General features: G+C 39.3%; 1 protein-coding gene and 1 long non-coding RNA gene across 3 annotated transcripts in view; one reads left to right on the plus strand and one right to left on the minus strand.

Annotated features, from left to right (window-relative positions):
* Positions 1–9473: 9473 nt before the first annotated feature.
* LOC137992709 (semaphorin-1A-like) overlaps positions 9474–14631 on the plus strand; it is a 62498-nt gene continuing 57340 nt past the window's right edge. For both annotated transcript variants that reach the window (XM_068838192.1, XM_068838193.1), the window contains exons 1-2: positions 9474–9737; positions 14483–14578. In XM_068838192.1, the coding sequence (XP_068694293.1) occupies positions 14488–14578 (91 nt within the window). In that variant the 5' untranslated portion in view covers positions 9474–9737; positions 14483–14487. The remainder of the gene's footprint in view (positions 9738–14482; positions 14579–14631) is intronic.
* LOC137990583 (uncharacterized) lies at positions 12149–14125 on the minus strand. The gene is made up of 3 exons (XR_011121520.1): positions 13591–14125; positions 13446–13484; positions 12149–12923 (listed from the first exon to the last, which is right to left on the minus strand). It is a non-coding gene; the product is annotated as an uncharacterized lncRNA (long non-coding RNA).

Below are 14631 nucleotides of genomic sequence, written 5' to 3' on the forward strand. Positions count from 1 at the left end.
TACTTTTAGATATTGAAAAACTTGAGAACAGATACCACTATCTTTTATCCGACAACCCTGCTTGTGCAGGAAGGTTTCTCCGAGAGGATTACAAGCCAGCTCCCCGTGATGACAGCAACATCAGACGTTGCAAACAAGAGGCAAATGATATCCAGGACAAGCTTAATGCTGTCGTAACCAAGTTAGAAAAACACTGAAGACTGGCCTCAGCTGTTTACACAATTTTAATGCTGAACAACGTCATTCAATAAAGTCTCAAGTCGGTTTAAACGTTCTGCATCTTGTAGAAGACCTGGATAGGGTGATGGCTAAATATAAAGCGACATTTCCTATTGGTGCCAAATCTAAAGCATCTAAATCAAGAAAAAAGAAGGAACAGAAGAAAAAAAGGGAGAAGAAGAGGATTGCTGCCTCAGAAAGCCGTAGGACCCGAACCTGTATAATTTTTCGGTCTTTGGGAGGTGAACCCATTGATGACTATGAAACAAAAGTATGTGGCATTCCTCAGCTAGAAACTGTAGACCTAGAAACCCTCTCGCTGTTTAAATCAAGAACAGACCTGGCATGTCTGCGGGACCTCTTAAATGCCAAATGTTTTATTAGCAAAGCTCACAACGTGGTTTGTGACTTCTGTGCATGAGCGATTGTTTCAATCTATCATATGTTGACATTCTAAATAAGTTAAAGCATGTGTTTATGTTGATGCAATATTTAGACATTATGGATAGTCAAAGGCGTAGCATCTGTCTATTTGGAAAATGTTTATTTATTCATTATCGAATTTGTGAAATTTAATTAAGACCCCCCCTCAACTTACTTGAGAAATCTAATGTAGAGCCCCCCCCCTCCTTTCCATTATTTTAACTTAAGGCCCCCCCCTCTGGTTTTAGGGCCCCCCCCCCCTCCTGATAATTATTGCACAGTCCCTCAGAAGTCTCAGAATAGTCCCACATTTAATTATGAAAACTCGTTCTAACCGAGCGCGTGGGAGGTTTTTTTTGTTTTCGGGCACGCAAGGTAAAATATATGGGAGTTTATAGCTGTTGGGGCGACTTCCTGTATAACACTCAATATCAAGCTAAAAATGGGTTTAAAATATCCATGATGGTTTTGCGTGCGCTGACTTTCCGGAGGGCCGGGTGGCCAGTTAAGGTCGTAAAGGGGGGGGGGGGGGGGGTAACGGAAAATAAATTGGTCCTTCCACAATTCACGGGAAATAAATTCGGCCTTTCACGTTTCACAAAAAAGAAGACAGTTTTGACACGAATTTACGTAATTTACGATTTTTCGGTTGCTTTTGTTGTGTCATCCTTGGAAAATCCTCAAGGTCGTCAAGGCAGTGGTGACGAGGAAATTGAGGAAACTGCCGACGAAAGTGCGCCAATCGGCTTCAAGAGGAAATCGGAAGCTCAGCAAACTTCTTCCTTGGTGCAAGATCTCGATTTGGAAGAGTTATTCGTTTCAATAATAGTTTATTGTACTGAAACATAACGGAAAACTAGGAACCGGTTTAAGGTACATTGTAAGAGGATTTTTATTCAATATAAGACCTCACACTTCACTCCAGGCTTTTTGTTTTGCATTCACCTACCAGAAGGTTGAACGAATGCAGTTTTCCTTTCGTGAAAAATAGCAAACAAGTTGTGAATAACTTCACTGTCGAACTACCAAAATCATCAAAATACAGGGACATTTTTATACGTGCTTGCGATAAATAAACACGCTACATGGATGCAACTTAAAGTAAGCCTGACCAATTGTAAAGTGATCTAAATGCCGTATCGGTATTTCGTCGATTTTCGGCACGGTATTTCGGTATTTGTTCCCCTCCATACACAGCTGTAGAGGGCTATACAAAGCTATACAGGGCTATACAGCACAATACAGAACATACACAGCTGTACAGGGCTATACACAGCTCAGTGTACACACACATACAGTGCTTTACATGTACAGAGCTATACGCAGCTATACAGAGCAATACACAGCTATACAGAGCTATACATGGCTATACACAGCTATGCAGGGCTATACACAGCTATACAGGGCTATACATAGCTACCAGACCTATGCAGGGCTATACAGAGCTCTACACAGCTATTCAGAGCTATACACAGCTACGCAGTTCTATACACAGCTATACAGGGCTATAAACAGCTATACAGGGCTATACACAGGTATACAGGCTTATACACAGCTATACACAGCTAACAGAGCTATGCAGGGCTATACACAGCTTTACAGAGCTGTATACAACTATACAGAGCTATACAGAGCTATACAGGGTTATACACAGCTACACAGGGCTATACACAGCTATACGGAGCTGTACACAGGGCTGTAACGTTTTTTATTCGCGTTTCAAAATTAATGTTGTTTTCATGTCGTAAATTTTGTTCCTGATGGCAAAATATTTTATTCTCGATCGACCGTCCTGACCAATCTTTGCTTTGCATAAAGCAAGCTAACAAAATCTGTACCTTGCTTCGTTCGCAATTTTGAGCGTTAAAATAGAATTTTCCGTTCTATGCTTCTGTTACAAAGTGGTATATTTTTTAGGTCACGCATCCAGATACTAATCCTGCCGGACAGCTAACTATTAACTTAAGTGAACTTTTGTATTACAAAGCTGTCAGACGCTCAGAGTGCACGCTTAAACTTGTGGTGAAAAGAAGTTGTGAATGAACTTGAAAATGATCAACATGTCAGCCTAGAAGCCAATGTTTCTCGATTCCCTTTAATTTTCTTCAATCTTTCTGGGCTTAATACTTTGCTAGTAACCACATGTCTTCTCAGGGGTGCTATTTACTTAAGACTTCTACCATGCACTACAATGACATAGAACACCGACGAAACAATATCGTGAACTGTTAGAGCTACATATTGCGCAAAGACAACTTGAATCTCCTTGAAGACAAAAAGCAGCTCAGTTGACAATATGGAGTAAAGCGCTGTGTTAGTGCACTACCACATGTACGCAATGCGTGCCTATTTTTTCTAAAGATGACAATTTTTTTCTTTCTGACAAATGATTAATAGGCTGGTAGCCAGGTTTTATTTTATTTTACTTTATTTTATTAACTTTGTCAGTCAAGCTGGCAGAGCACCACAACAGCTTGCGCCAATTGCTGTGGCCCCTTTTTTACCCTCCCAACCATGATACACAACAGAAGACAGACCACAACACCGGCATCTGTTTCGTCGTATGAACGTGTGAGCCAAAGGGCCTCTGCTGGTACAACTTCTGGGTGACCCCGCAAATGGTCTTAATGACCCCCGACTTGATAAAATTGCCTGGAACGCTGCAGTTCTATACCACCCCACTCAGTCCCTTCTGTTTTTGAGTAACACGTATCACAGGCAACCCAGTGTATGCTCATGGCGCGTCTAATTTCTCAGTATTTTTCGTTTCCGTGTCGGGAAAAGTCTTCCCTATCCCTCCCCTGCTAAGTAGTGTCTTTGTGCGTAGAGTCTTCTGGGCGTATCTTTGGTCGGTTTCAGGGGGTAGTGGAAATGGGTAGATTTTATCCGGTGGACACAGTAGAATATTTATTAGTAACTTAACCTGCAATGGCGTCGAAAGTCATTGTAACGCGAATGGCGTTTTAGTGGATCTTTAAACAAAATATACCCTAATGGAGCTCAATAATGGAAAGTCAATTGGATAAACAAGACAGGCAGTGAAAAATCTTCAAAGCGACGAGTAATGTGTCTTCGATAACAATTGCTTCTTTCGCCGTCGGATATCATCAAGTGAGCTTTGTTTCTAATGTTATTTGGCTAACTGTGGTGTTATGTACAAGACTGAAACCAAATGGCAAATGGGTTTAAAAGGAATCGAACGCCTTGAATGCATCACATATTGTTTACTGAAGTCGCATCTCAGTTGTCTGGCAATTTACATTTGTTTTGAACTGAACTCTGCACAGTCTTCAGGTGAAAGAAAAATTGGAAATATGACAGTGAAGATTTATTTGAAAGAAAGGTTGTTGTCTCTTTTGTGCTTCATTATTAACGGTCAAGGTTCTTCCGAAAAGGGTTTTAAGATCCTGAACTTTGAGACTGAAATTTATTTAAATGCTGTTGCACAAATGACAATTGCATGACGTAATCGTTTCTATTTTGGAAAACCAATAATAACTCAGATTTTTGATTGACAGTTTTAATGAAGAACGCGGTGAGCATTTTTGGTGATTTTTTTTATTTAGTTTTTTTTTTGGAAAAAGCGGTAAGAATTTCCTTGAATTATAAAACCGTTTAGAAAAGTACGTTTCTAACCGTGGTTTATCTCCGTTACATTTTTTGGCGACCACGACGGGATACAGGTTATTTACCGTTTGCATGTACATGTATGTGCACTTCAGGAAAATTGTTGGATTATTTACCGTAGTTCACCGAGGGAAGTTCCCTGCTAGCAGAGGTCTCTTTTCGTTCGCTGGGTTGACGAGTAGACTGCCATGGGTCGAAATTCAATGTGTTGAGCATGCACGGCGGTTACTTAGCGACCGAATGCTTACGTCATACTTCATGTTGTGTGGGCTCACTTAACAACAGCAGAATTATTGAAAAGGATCCTTGATATGCGAGGGACACAGTGGGCTCAAGTCACAGTCAGCAAACATATCATGGGGCATGCAGTTTGAAGAGTGCCGTCCGAGGTTGTGGACGGGGGTTGGATCAGAGCGAGTTTCGACCAATGGCAGGGGTCTCTCCTCCCGTACTCGTCAACCCAGCGAACGCAAAAGAAAAGACAACTCTGCTAGCAGGGAACGAGGGAACTTTTTGTCGCTGTTGTTTCTTCAAGATGACCGAAAACGACAGCGCTAGCGTAGAGCATGTTTTGGGACACGAAGAAACCGAGAAAAGCCACGACTAACAGAAATTGGAAAAAGAAACGGCGCTTTTGAAGATGAAACGAGAGAAGCGACTGCGTATGATCGAACTGACAAAAATTCGTCACCGCATGGAGAAGTTATGCATCGCGCCGAAGGATGTTCACCTCATTGAAAAAGAAATTGATCAGCTCTGCTGGCTCTGGTCGGTTCTGGAAGGCGTACTTGAAATTTTGGACGAAATATGTATAGCTTATTTGGAAAATGGGGATGTAAAGAATCAACAGGCAGCGATGAAGGAAGCACAATCCCTCGAATCAGAAATTTAAGCCACCATCGAGAAAGCCCTCGCGGGCGTAAAATTACATGTTCAACGGTTTCTGCCCAGGCCGCGAGCGCTTCACATGAAAATCAACTTACTTATTCAAGTGCCCCAAACGTTTCGGACGCCGGACAACTCAATTCAGTGTTACCTTCACCTTCTTTACAAAGCGGTCAAAGTGTTCAAGGTGGAAAAGCCGAAGAAGAAAATTCTGAAAATTCGCCAGGCGCTGTTTTCGCCAATCATGGTCTAAAACCACTAAAGGTGCAGTACCTTGAAAAGAAGGGAGCCTTGTTTACCAAACAAAGTAGCAGAATCCCGCCTTCGCAGCACTGAGAGGAACCTGAAGAAAAAAGGATTTGTCGAGAAGGAGTATCAGAAGGTTATTGACACAAAGTTCCTGAGATTGAAGCGCCACCCCCTGAAGTTTGGTACTTGCCGCACTTTCCGATTGTTAAACTGAGCAAGTCCACCACGACTGAGTAAGGATTGTATTTGACTGTTCTGCAAAATGTGATCCTGCTGGGCCAAAACTGCAGAGAGAGTTATTTGATGTTTTGCTCTGTTTCCGCCGCAACCCAGTTGCCCTTGTTTGTGACATCATCCAGGAGATGTATCTCCACAGGAGCCCATCTGCAGCGTACAACTTCCATACAGCGTCTGTGAAACGGCGTTTTCACAAGTAGGTTTTATATTTAGACTAGCCCTTCCCGCGAATTAGGTCAAAAAACAAGGGCAGTTCCGGTTCGGTGACCCTATGACGTCAGCTTAATTTCTTGTAATTGGTCATCGGGCTCCTGTGGGAGTCTCATTCGCGGGAAATTCAATCTAAAAATAAATCGGTCTGTGAAAACGCTGTTACACGAACACAGTAGAGTTGTAGGCTCCGGGTCATGGGTTCCTGATCTCCAGATATAGATTGAGTCCACGGACCGACCGCTGTTCCGATTCCTATGGCGAGATGGGAAGTTTATGAGTTCTGCAGAGTCGTTTTTGGAAAGAACTCGGCCCCCATGGAAGCCCATTTCGTTGCACAGGAAAACGCTAGGCGTTACCGAACCGAGTACCTATTAGCTGCCAAAACTGTGCTTCAGTCTACCTACATGGATGATTCACTGGACAGTGTTGAAGGAGAAACGAAAGGGATTGAACTGTATCATTAACTAAGTGAATTGTGGGCGAAAGCAGGCATGCACGCAAGGAAGTGGGTTTCGAATGCAGATGAAGTGATGGCAATCATACCAGAAGAAGACCGTGCCACGGAAGTGAACATCAGGGACAATAGCGATACAGTCACCACGACACTTGGACTGCAGTGGAACAGCACTGAAGATGAATTAGTAATACCTGCAACACCGGTCTGGTCGGGCTATCCAATTACTAAAAGGAACGTTTTAAAGAAGGTCGCGACAGTCTTTGATCCACTAGGTCTGGTCAGTTCCTTCATCGTACAAGCAAAAATTATGCTTCAAGAATTCTGGAATCGAGGTTACGAATGGGATGAGGAAGTTGAAGATGAAAAGGCTAACCGCATACAGAACTGTTTTTCACAGCTGCCATGTTTAAAGGAAAAAAACGTCGTTATTTCCAAGATGACCTCCCGCCAACCCTCCAGCCACTGCATACTAATGGCTGATGGTGTTCAATGGCTCAGCCAGTCAGATCACAGCATTTGCATTAGTATACTAGTAGAATTCTACTAAAATTAGTTTGTAGAACAGTTTCTGCCGCGACATTTGGCGCTCATTCTCTTCTCGGTCTCTGACCCCACACGAAAATAAAATGGCTGACAGTTTGGACGTTATTACTGTGCCGGCAGAGTTTGCTGACTGGTTACAATCATTGCACATAACGCTTCCACTATGCAAAAGAGAAAACAGTTTATTCCCCACCTTTTAAGGCCCGCCCGCCAGAATTGATCAGAATTCTGGGCTCATTAAACCCTGGCTTACACAATCGTAAGTAGTTTTGGGTGGACTTATAACTTTGGGGGGGAATAGGTGTAGGGGGTGGAGAGGGGCTATAAGCGGATACGAGCTACTGAAGTGTTTATACGGTTAAGCCCTCGCAATATTAATTATTAATTGCTGCCATTGCTAGACACTGCTTAAGCTTAAACGCAAGGAAGACCATCAAAACCCTCTCTGTAATTGTTAGTCAGTATTGTCAGATAACTTACCTTTCCTTTCTTTACCCTTGCAGCTCTTTTTGTCCTTCTTTTTGCTCTTTTTGAGAATGGTGTGAAAACGAGCTACGGAAGTGTTTATACGGTCATCATAACGTAAAAATCAAGCAACAATTAAGCCCTCGCATCATGAATTATTAATTGCTGCCATTACTGGACACTTTTAAATGCAAGCGAAGGCCGTCAAAACCCTCTTTATTAATCATGTTAATTATTAGTCCGTAATTACTGGTAAACAGTGTCAGACAACTTACCTTTCCTTAGGCTTTCTTTCCCCTCGTGGCTTTTTTTGTCCTTCTTTTTGCTTTTTTTGAGAATGCTGTGACTTCTGTGCGATTTTTTAAATGTTTTTCCATTTCACGTACTCCACGTTAGCAAGCGCCAGAAAAGCCGCACAGACGCGATAAAAGTCACCGAGTTGGAGAATCATGACTGACGTGACTACGTGTCGACCTTTGTACCAAAAAAGGAAATAAGAGACATAAGACGCTCACTGCATAACAAGTACGTCAAGTGTTGAATGATGGTTTGTTTAATATATTTTAATTTGCACAAGAAATATATTTGTAGCAACACCAACAGAAGAGAAGATTTAGAGTCATGCTGGCCTGGTCGGTCATGTTGCTGTCGAAATAACAAAGTGAAAAGATGTCGCTTTGTCGAAGTTAAAAATGGATTGTCGCTGTCGCAAATTGTCGCTTTTTTTCCGTCAGGTTCTGTCGGCTGTCGGTGGTCTGGAACAAGATTGTCGCTACATTTTTTGCAGTTCTGGAGCGATGTCGCTTGTCGCCAAGAACGCTTGGAAAGGCCTCGTTAACTTTCGAGTGGTTGTTTTGAATTATGGCCGCGGGAAAACCAGGTCCGAAGTCAAATGAGAACGCGATGGGGGAGGGGCCGAGGAGTAAGCGTGCGCCCCATGCCATAAGGCATGTCACTATTGTTGGTTTTCACTCACGTGATCAACAGCCATGTTTTTCAACGAAAACAAAAGAAGACGTTAGCATACTTTCCAACCTCGTCCCCAGGGCCTTCTCCTCTGCGATTTTCAAAATGGCGAAAATCGCAGAGGAGAAGGCCCTGGGGACGAGGTTGGCATACTTTCAATTCCCGGAGGATCGGATTGCGACACCAACATGGCCGCCATTTCATTGTTTGGGGACACCAACATGGCGGCCGTGACGTCATGTGAAATCCAAGCGAAATATCGTAACCCTTTACCACGCTTAAACATACAAAGAAGTAACAGGCACAATAGTTTAAAAGGAAAACTCTTATCGGAAAGTGAAAAACGGCGCAAATGAAGAATAACAATCGGCAGAAGTATTAAAGGTTTATGGGTTTTGCCACTTATTCCGCTTACTGCGTAAGTCCGGCTCAAAAATTAAAATTGTTTCTTTTCTAAAGTTATTTTCGGAGATTTTATGCTCTAGCAAAAAACTTCGCTATCAGAATTAATTAACTCATTTCCAACAGGTTTTCAGCTGAAAATCCTATCTATTTTTATGCCATTGTCAACCTGGAATAGTATCAATAGGCCACTTGCACTAAGAGGTCACGTGACCATTGCTTCCTTTAAACAATGAGTTGGAATCTTGCTGATGCAAAAAATTGACAGAGCACATAAAAATTAGCTTACACCCGAAATTTGAGAGGAAACGCATTTAAGGAAGATATTTTATGGCACTTTGATTTTTCAACAAAGCAGTATGATTTGTATTGGCCGCCATGTTGGAGGGCATACTCTTGCCCTCCAATATGGCGGCCAAAACTACTTTTTGCTTATATCTTGTTAAACGTTTAATAGTTACGCTCAGATGTGCTGTAAACGTTAGCACATAATTTTTTCAACATCCTCCTTGAAGTTTAAGTGCAAAGCTTGTGTTCAGAAAGAAGTAATTCATAATTTTAAAAATCACATTTCGGTCACGTGACCAGCGAGGAACTTACTCATTTTAAGAAAATGGTGCGGGTTTGAAAAACCAAATCACTATTATTGTCTTTAAGATATGACCCACTAATCGTTTTTCGAAGGCAAAATCATATAGCTTTCATTTTCATGAAAACTATGTCACATGACCTCTTAGTGCAAATGGCCTATTCAACAATAACACGCCTCTTTGGAACACGTGACCTTTCTTTTGTTCCATATCTTAATGAGCTTGTGACGGTTTTCCGGGATTCCATGTTTTGGTGTACTTTTTACGTCGTTGTATCAGTCAATGAGTATTGGAGGTCGATGCGGACAATTCAGGTCTTTGATACGTGTGCTTAGCTTTACTTGTAGAGCGTCCTGACTTGTGCTCAGCTTGGAAATAATATAAGCCTACGTCACGTATGGATATTGTGTGTGACGAAGAAGAAGTTTTGAATTTAAAAATACTCTGAAGAACTTTCGAAGGTGAGAATTTTGACGATACAACAATATTCATGTGTTATTAGTAGATTCTTGTGCTTTGAGTGCAGAATTTTAACGAAAGGTGCAGCTGGAATATTTGTAGTGTAGTGTTATTGCTTCTTCTTTTCTAAGTGCCCAATAGAGGGAGGTTCGTTATTTTCCTACCGTGTTTTCATTCGACAGTTTATTAAAGCACCCAAGAATTTTACAAATTACTTTGCTGGTGCCAGCGTATGCAGAGGTATTATTGGAAAGCAATGGTGTAAATTTTTTCGGTAATAGAATATTTGTCCATAGGTCGTTGTTTTTCGTTCGGTCGAATCTACACTTATCTGTACGTCAGACAACTGTCCCGCCGCGCGATAACCATCTATAAAAGCTATCTGTCAAATTTAACGGAATACTTCGGTTCGTGAACAGTTTGAGCAACAAAGCTGGTAATGGGTTTTTCTGGGCGGAATATCTAGAAGGGAAGTCCTGCATTTCATGGAACGAAGTGAAAAGTCCAGAAGTCCATCAGATAAATAAGTTAGTTTGTTACGACTTGAATATAGCAATCGACAACTACGGTTAAGAAAAGTTGTATGAAGCATATTATGTGGTAATTTTTCATTTTAACGGAGGGATAAAAACAGAATTTAATGGAATTATGTAGCAACGCCTTTCTATTAAACAGGAATTATGTTGTGACTCGTACGGGGCAATTAATAATGCAGTCCGTGAATGGAAGGAATCGTCCTTTGTTGAATTTGATATTAAAATCAAGGTTGTGGATATCATACGTATTTCCCTTTATCACTTGCATTTATGAGTATCCTCCACGCACTGTGCGATAAATGCATTTAGTCTTTAACTGGAATTTACTTGAAACGCAGTGCAAGATTTAATTAAGGACGTACGTAACGTAAGGATTTGTGATGTAATCGTCTGTCAAGTCCAAAGGGTAGAAGATTAAGATTTTCAAGTGAAATATCGAGATGGAAAAAGGATTGGCAGAAAGAAACCATTCCATTTAATCTTAGAATGATATTAAAATACTGTTCCATGTTTAATTTCTGGTAGAGGCTGCTACTGTGGTTCCAATCAACCGAGAAGAATATATTTGTTTCTCGACGCATGGAAGTCGCGCGAATGACTCGCGTCTTTTTGTAAAAAGAATAATGTTCAATTATTGCTTCCATTCAGGGCATGAAGTCTGTTATAACTTTGTTTATACTGTATGTGCAAGGGAATGGGTTCCTTTTGATAGGTTTAAGATATAAAGATAACTACTACTGCAGCATGCAAAGACAAAATGTCTTTGTTTACACACAATTAGTTTTGTTTGTGTTTGTTAGGATTGTAGGATGTAAATTTCATCGAAGTTGTCAAATTTTAAAAATGTTCACTACTGTTCTTTGAAGTAGATCTCAACGACTTCTTCGTGTGATATTTTCAAGAATCGACAAGTTCCACCGTTCTTTAATCTGCAGCACATGATGAGACGTGATTAAAACCATAACTTAGGCAGAAAATGCAATAAAACGAATACTAAAGAGTATTAAAAGCGAAATTTAATGCTGTTTTTTTCTAAACTAAAACAGGGCTGTTCATGGTTAAACCACTGGAGGTAGCCAGGTAATAACATTAACCTTAATTTGAGAAAAGCTTTTCATATTTTATTTGTAATTTGACGGCTGAGAGGAACTGATTTTTTAACAATCCAACATTGATTAGTGATTATAATTGATTCTGCATTTCAGTGTAAACATTCCCAATATTCATTTGAAAAGTGTTTGATCCAATGTATCTGTAGACAGTATTAAAAAATAAAGTTTTCTTTCCTTGATATGTGTATAATAAATGTTATCAGAAGGGTCACCTTGTGAAAAAGGTTTCATTTTGTGTAAGGAAACTTCCACTCAGTGTTTGTACAATCATTCAAAACTGTGAGCTGAATTCCATTGTTGCTGTGAGAGAATTTACAGGCTAAAACTAGTATACCTAAATGGTAAAAATGCTGCCAAAAGGGAGGACGATATTGAGTATGGTAATTGATACCCTATGAACTGAACTGTGAAGAATTATTGTTTTGCACAAGACATAATGGTATTGTTATGATAGGAAATCAAGTAAAACTGTTTTAGGTCGGGGGTTTTCTAGCTAGGTTTGAATAGATATTGCGTGCATGTGGCATTTTTTGTTTAGAAATTTTTGGTTATTTCAGCCTTCATTAATATTTGATGTTGCCTCCCCCGTCCTCAAAAAAAGACGAAAGTAATAAATAAATACTTTTAATGGCAATTGGAAAAGGATCTTTGAGCAGAACTTCATGATGTGTTTCGGTACATAGAGGGGGCTATATTGTAACCTGTAAAAACCTGTTTTCCTGAAAAAATGAACGGTGGCAAAACATCAACATTGAGCAATAGACATTCCGAAAAAACTGTTTAATAAAATGATATATAAAATAACATTTTGTTAAGTACTCTGAACTCTGTCACATCAACATTATGGTTTTGAAAATCAGTTGTCTCTCGAATAGCAACTTGCAATGTTGTAAAATCAACTCGAAACTATTATGAATTTGACATTATAGTCACATTATACTCTGTGAAACACTACAGTTAATTTTTTTATGACATACTCACGTTTTTACGACCTTTTGGTAGTTGAAATAATTATATACTGTTAAAATCAGATTTTTCTTCAGCAGCAACTAAACAAAGTGGTAAAATCAACCACATTCTACGTGTACATATGAATTTGACATTTCAGTAACATGATGTCCCCAGCTAAACTGTTATTTTTTTCATCACAAACTTTACATGTTCAAGAGCAACAGACTATAAAAATCAAATGTGTGTTTCACAGCAACTATAAAATATGTTGTAAAATCAGCTATATACTATCATTCTGAATTTGACATTGCAGGGACATCATGTACTCTGTTAAGCAGTTAATTTTTTTTACGAAACGTTTTTAAATTTATGAATCTAACTTTATGTAGACTACATAATATTTTGTGTAAGTTAAATAAAATTAAATTGAAATTGAATACATCCTAACAGCAAATTGTTTTGTTGTAGATATGATATTTTGTGTAAGTCAAATAAAACTGAATTGAAATTGAATACATCCTAACAGCATCATTTTGTTGTAAGTATAACATAGACAAAATTATCACTTTGGAAATCTGTCAATGGGAATCTGAAAAAAAGATAAAATGAAACAATCATTTCCCTTGCAAAAATAACCAAAAAACTACATGTACTTTCAGTGAATTAAATGCTATATGCAAGCTAAAGCAAGAGTGAAGTTTGTAACAAGTTTCAAGATCTTCAGTCAGCAAATGAGAACTGGCCACCAAATTAATTAAAACATCAAAGGATAACTTAAATAGCTCATTAAATAAAAAAGGAACCAAGGATGGGCCAAACTGAAGAAGATTTAAGGGGATTGCGATGGCGTTTTTTGAAAACCGTGTAGCCAAAAACCTTTTCAAAGTTGATATCCCTGTTGATAGGAACTGTGCCGGAATATAATTGAATATAAATTACAATTAGACATATTTGTTTTATTACCAAACGGTATTTTCGTAACAGAAGCGTAAAAAGCAACAACACGCGAAAGAAAGGAGCAATTCATATGCCGAAGAAGGCACCGAAGAACTCACTTCGGTGAAGCGTGCAGTATAATGCGTGCTTGGAGATGCAAGTTAAAAAATCTTACCTCGAACTTAATACAAGTATTGCAAGCAGCAATTTGACCCTGAAATAAAGCAAAGGTAACTTTTACATAAGTAAAGTTATTAAAGATATGAAGAATTAAAGCAAAAAGACCAAAAAAGGAGCAAGTTACACATAGAACAACTAACCTTCTCCTTCCTTCGCTAAGACAAGCAAGCACATGGTTCCCTGCGCATCCTGCGCATCCTAAATCTCCCATTTGCGCATAACCACAATTCCTTGCATTTGGTAAGAAAAAGTGATTGCAAGCCCCTATAATGTAATCTTCTGCTGATTAGAGAGCTGCCTCGCTCGTTCGCTTCAAGCTCACTCGCTGCGGCAGCAATTATGTAAAGTATTAAACTGTTGCTTTCTATAAAGCACAGCGGAGAGAGAGCGAGAGAGGAACTGTGCATGGGAATCATTTAAAAATACATGTAGTTACACTTGACTACTTGGTGCTCAGGAGCCCAAAGTTATGCGGAAAATCTTTAAAGAGGGCATAGTTTTGGAATAGAGGGGTTTACCAGTAAGAAGTTTTAGAAAGTGTAGAATCTATTCAAGATATTGCTGTTTCTGAAAGGAAAGGAAAAAGTTCCTGTAAAGATTGACAGTGCTTTCAGTTGCATTGAAAGAAGCTGTACAATGTATCAGACTGTAAATTTAAACTCAAAACTGAAATTTCTTTGACAAGATATTAAAAACGTTTCTATTTATGGTTTAGAGAGGATTATAATAATATCATTACAGTGGCCTGTAAGAAACCACAAAACAGGAAGTAATATTTGCCAAATACAGGGATAAAAAGGACACAGGATTTTTGTAAGGTAAAGCTTAGAACCACGGAACGTAATATTATTATACATGTATTTAAAATCTTCGAAACATTTTTAGACTTTTAAACACATCGTTTTTATTAATCACTGACACATCAGTCAGCTCAGTCTTGAATCTCTTTTCAGTTATCACACTGAGTATACCTTTATTTTAACCCACTGAAAGCAAATCTCATTTTGTTGATCTAATGCTTTGAGTCCACAGGTAGCATGATGTACAAGTACCTTGTGGAACTGTTTTTTGCTGTCTTATTTGCTGCTTTAAGCTGTGCAGACATTTTTTCATACAGCAATTGCAGAGGTAAAATTTACAATTAATGCAGTTAAATCAGAAACCCATAAGGGTTGAAACGT

The sequence above is a fragment of the Montipora foliosa genome, chromosome 2 (genome assembly GCF_036669935.1).
Source record: "Montipora foliosa isolate CH-2021 chromosome 2, ASM3666993v2, whole genome shotgun sequence".
Lineage (NCBI taxonomy): Eukaryota > Metazoa > Cnidaria > Anthozoa > Scleractinia > Acroporidae > Montipora > Montipora foliosa.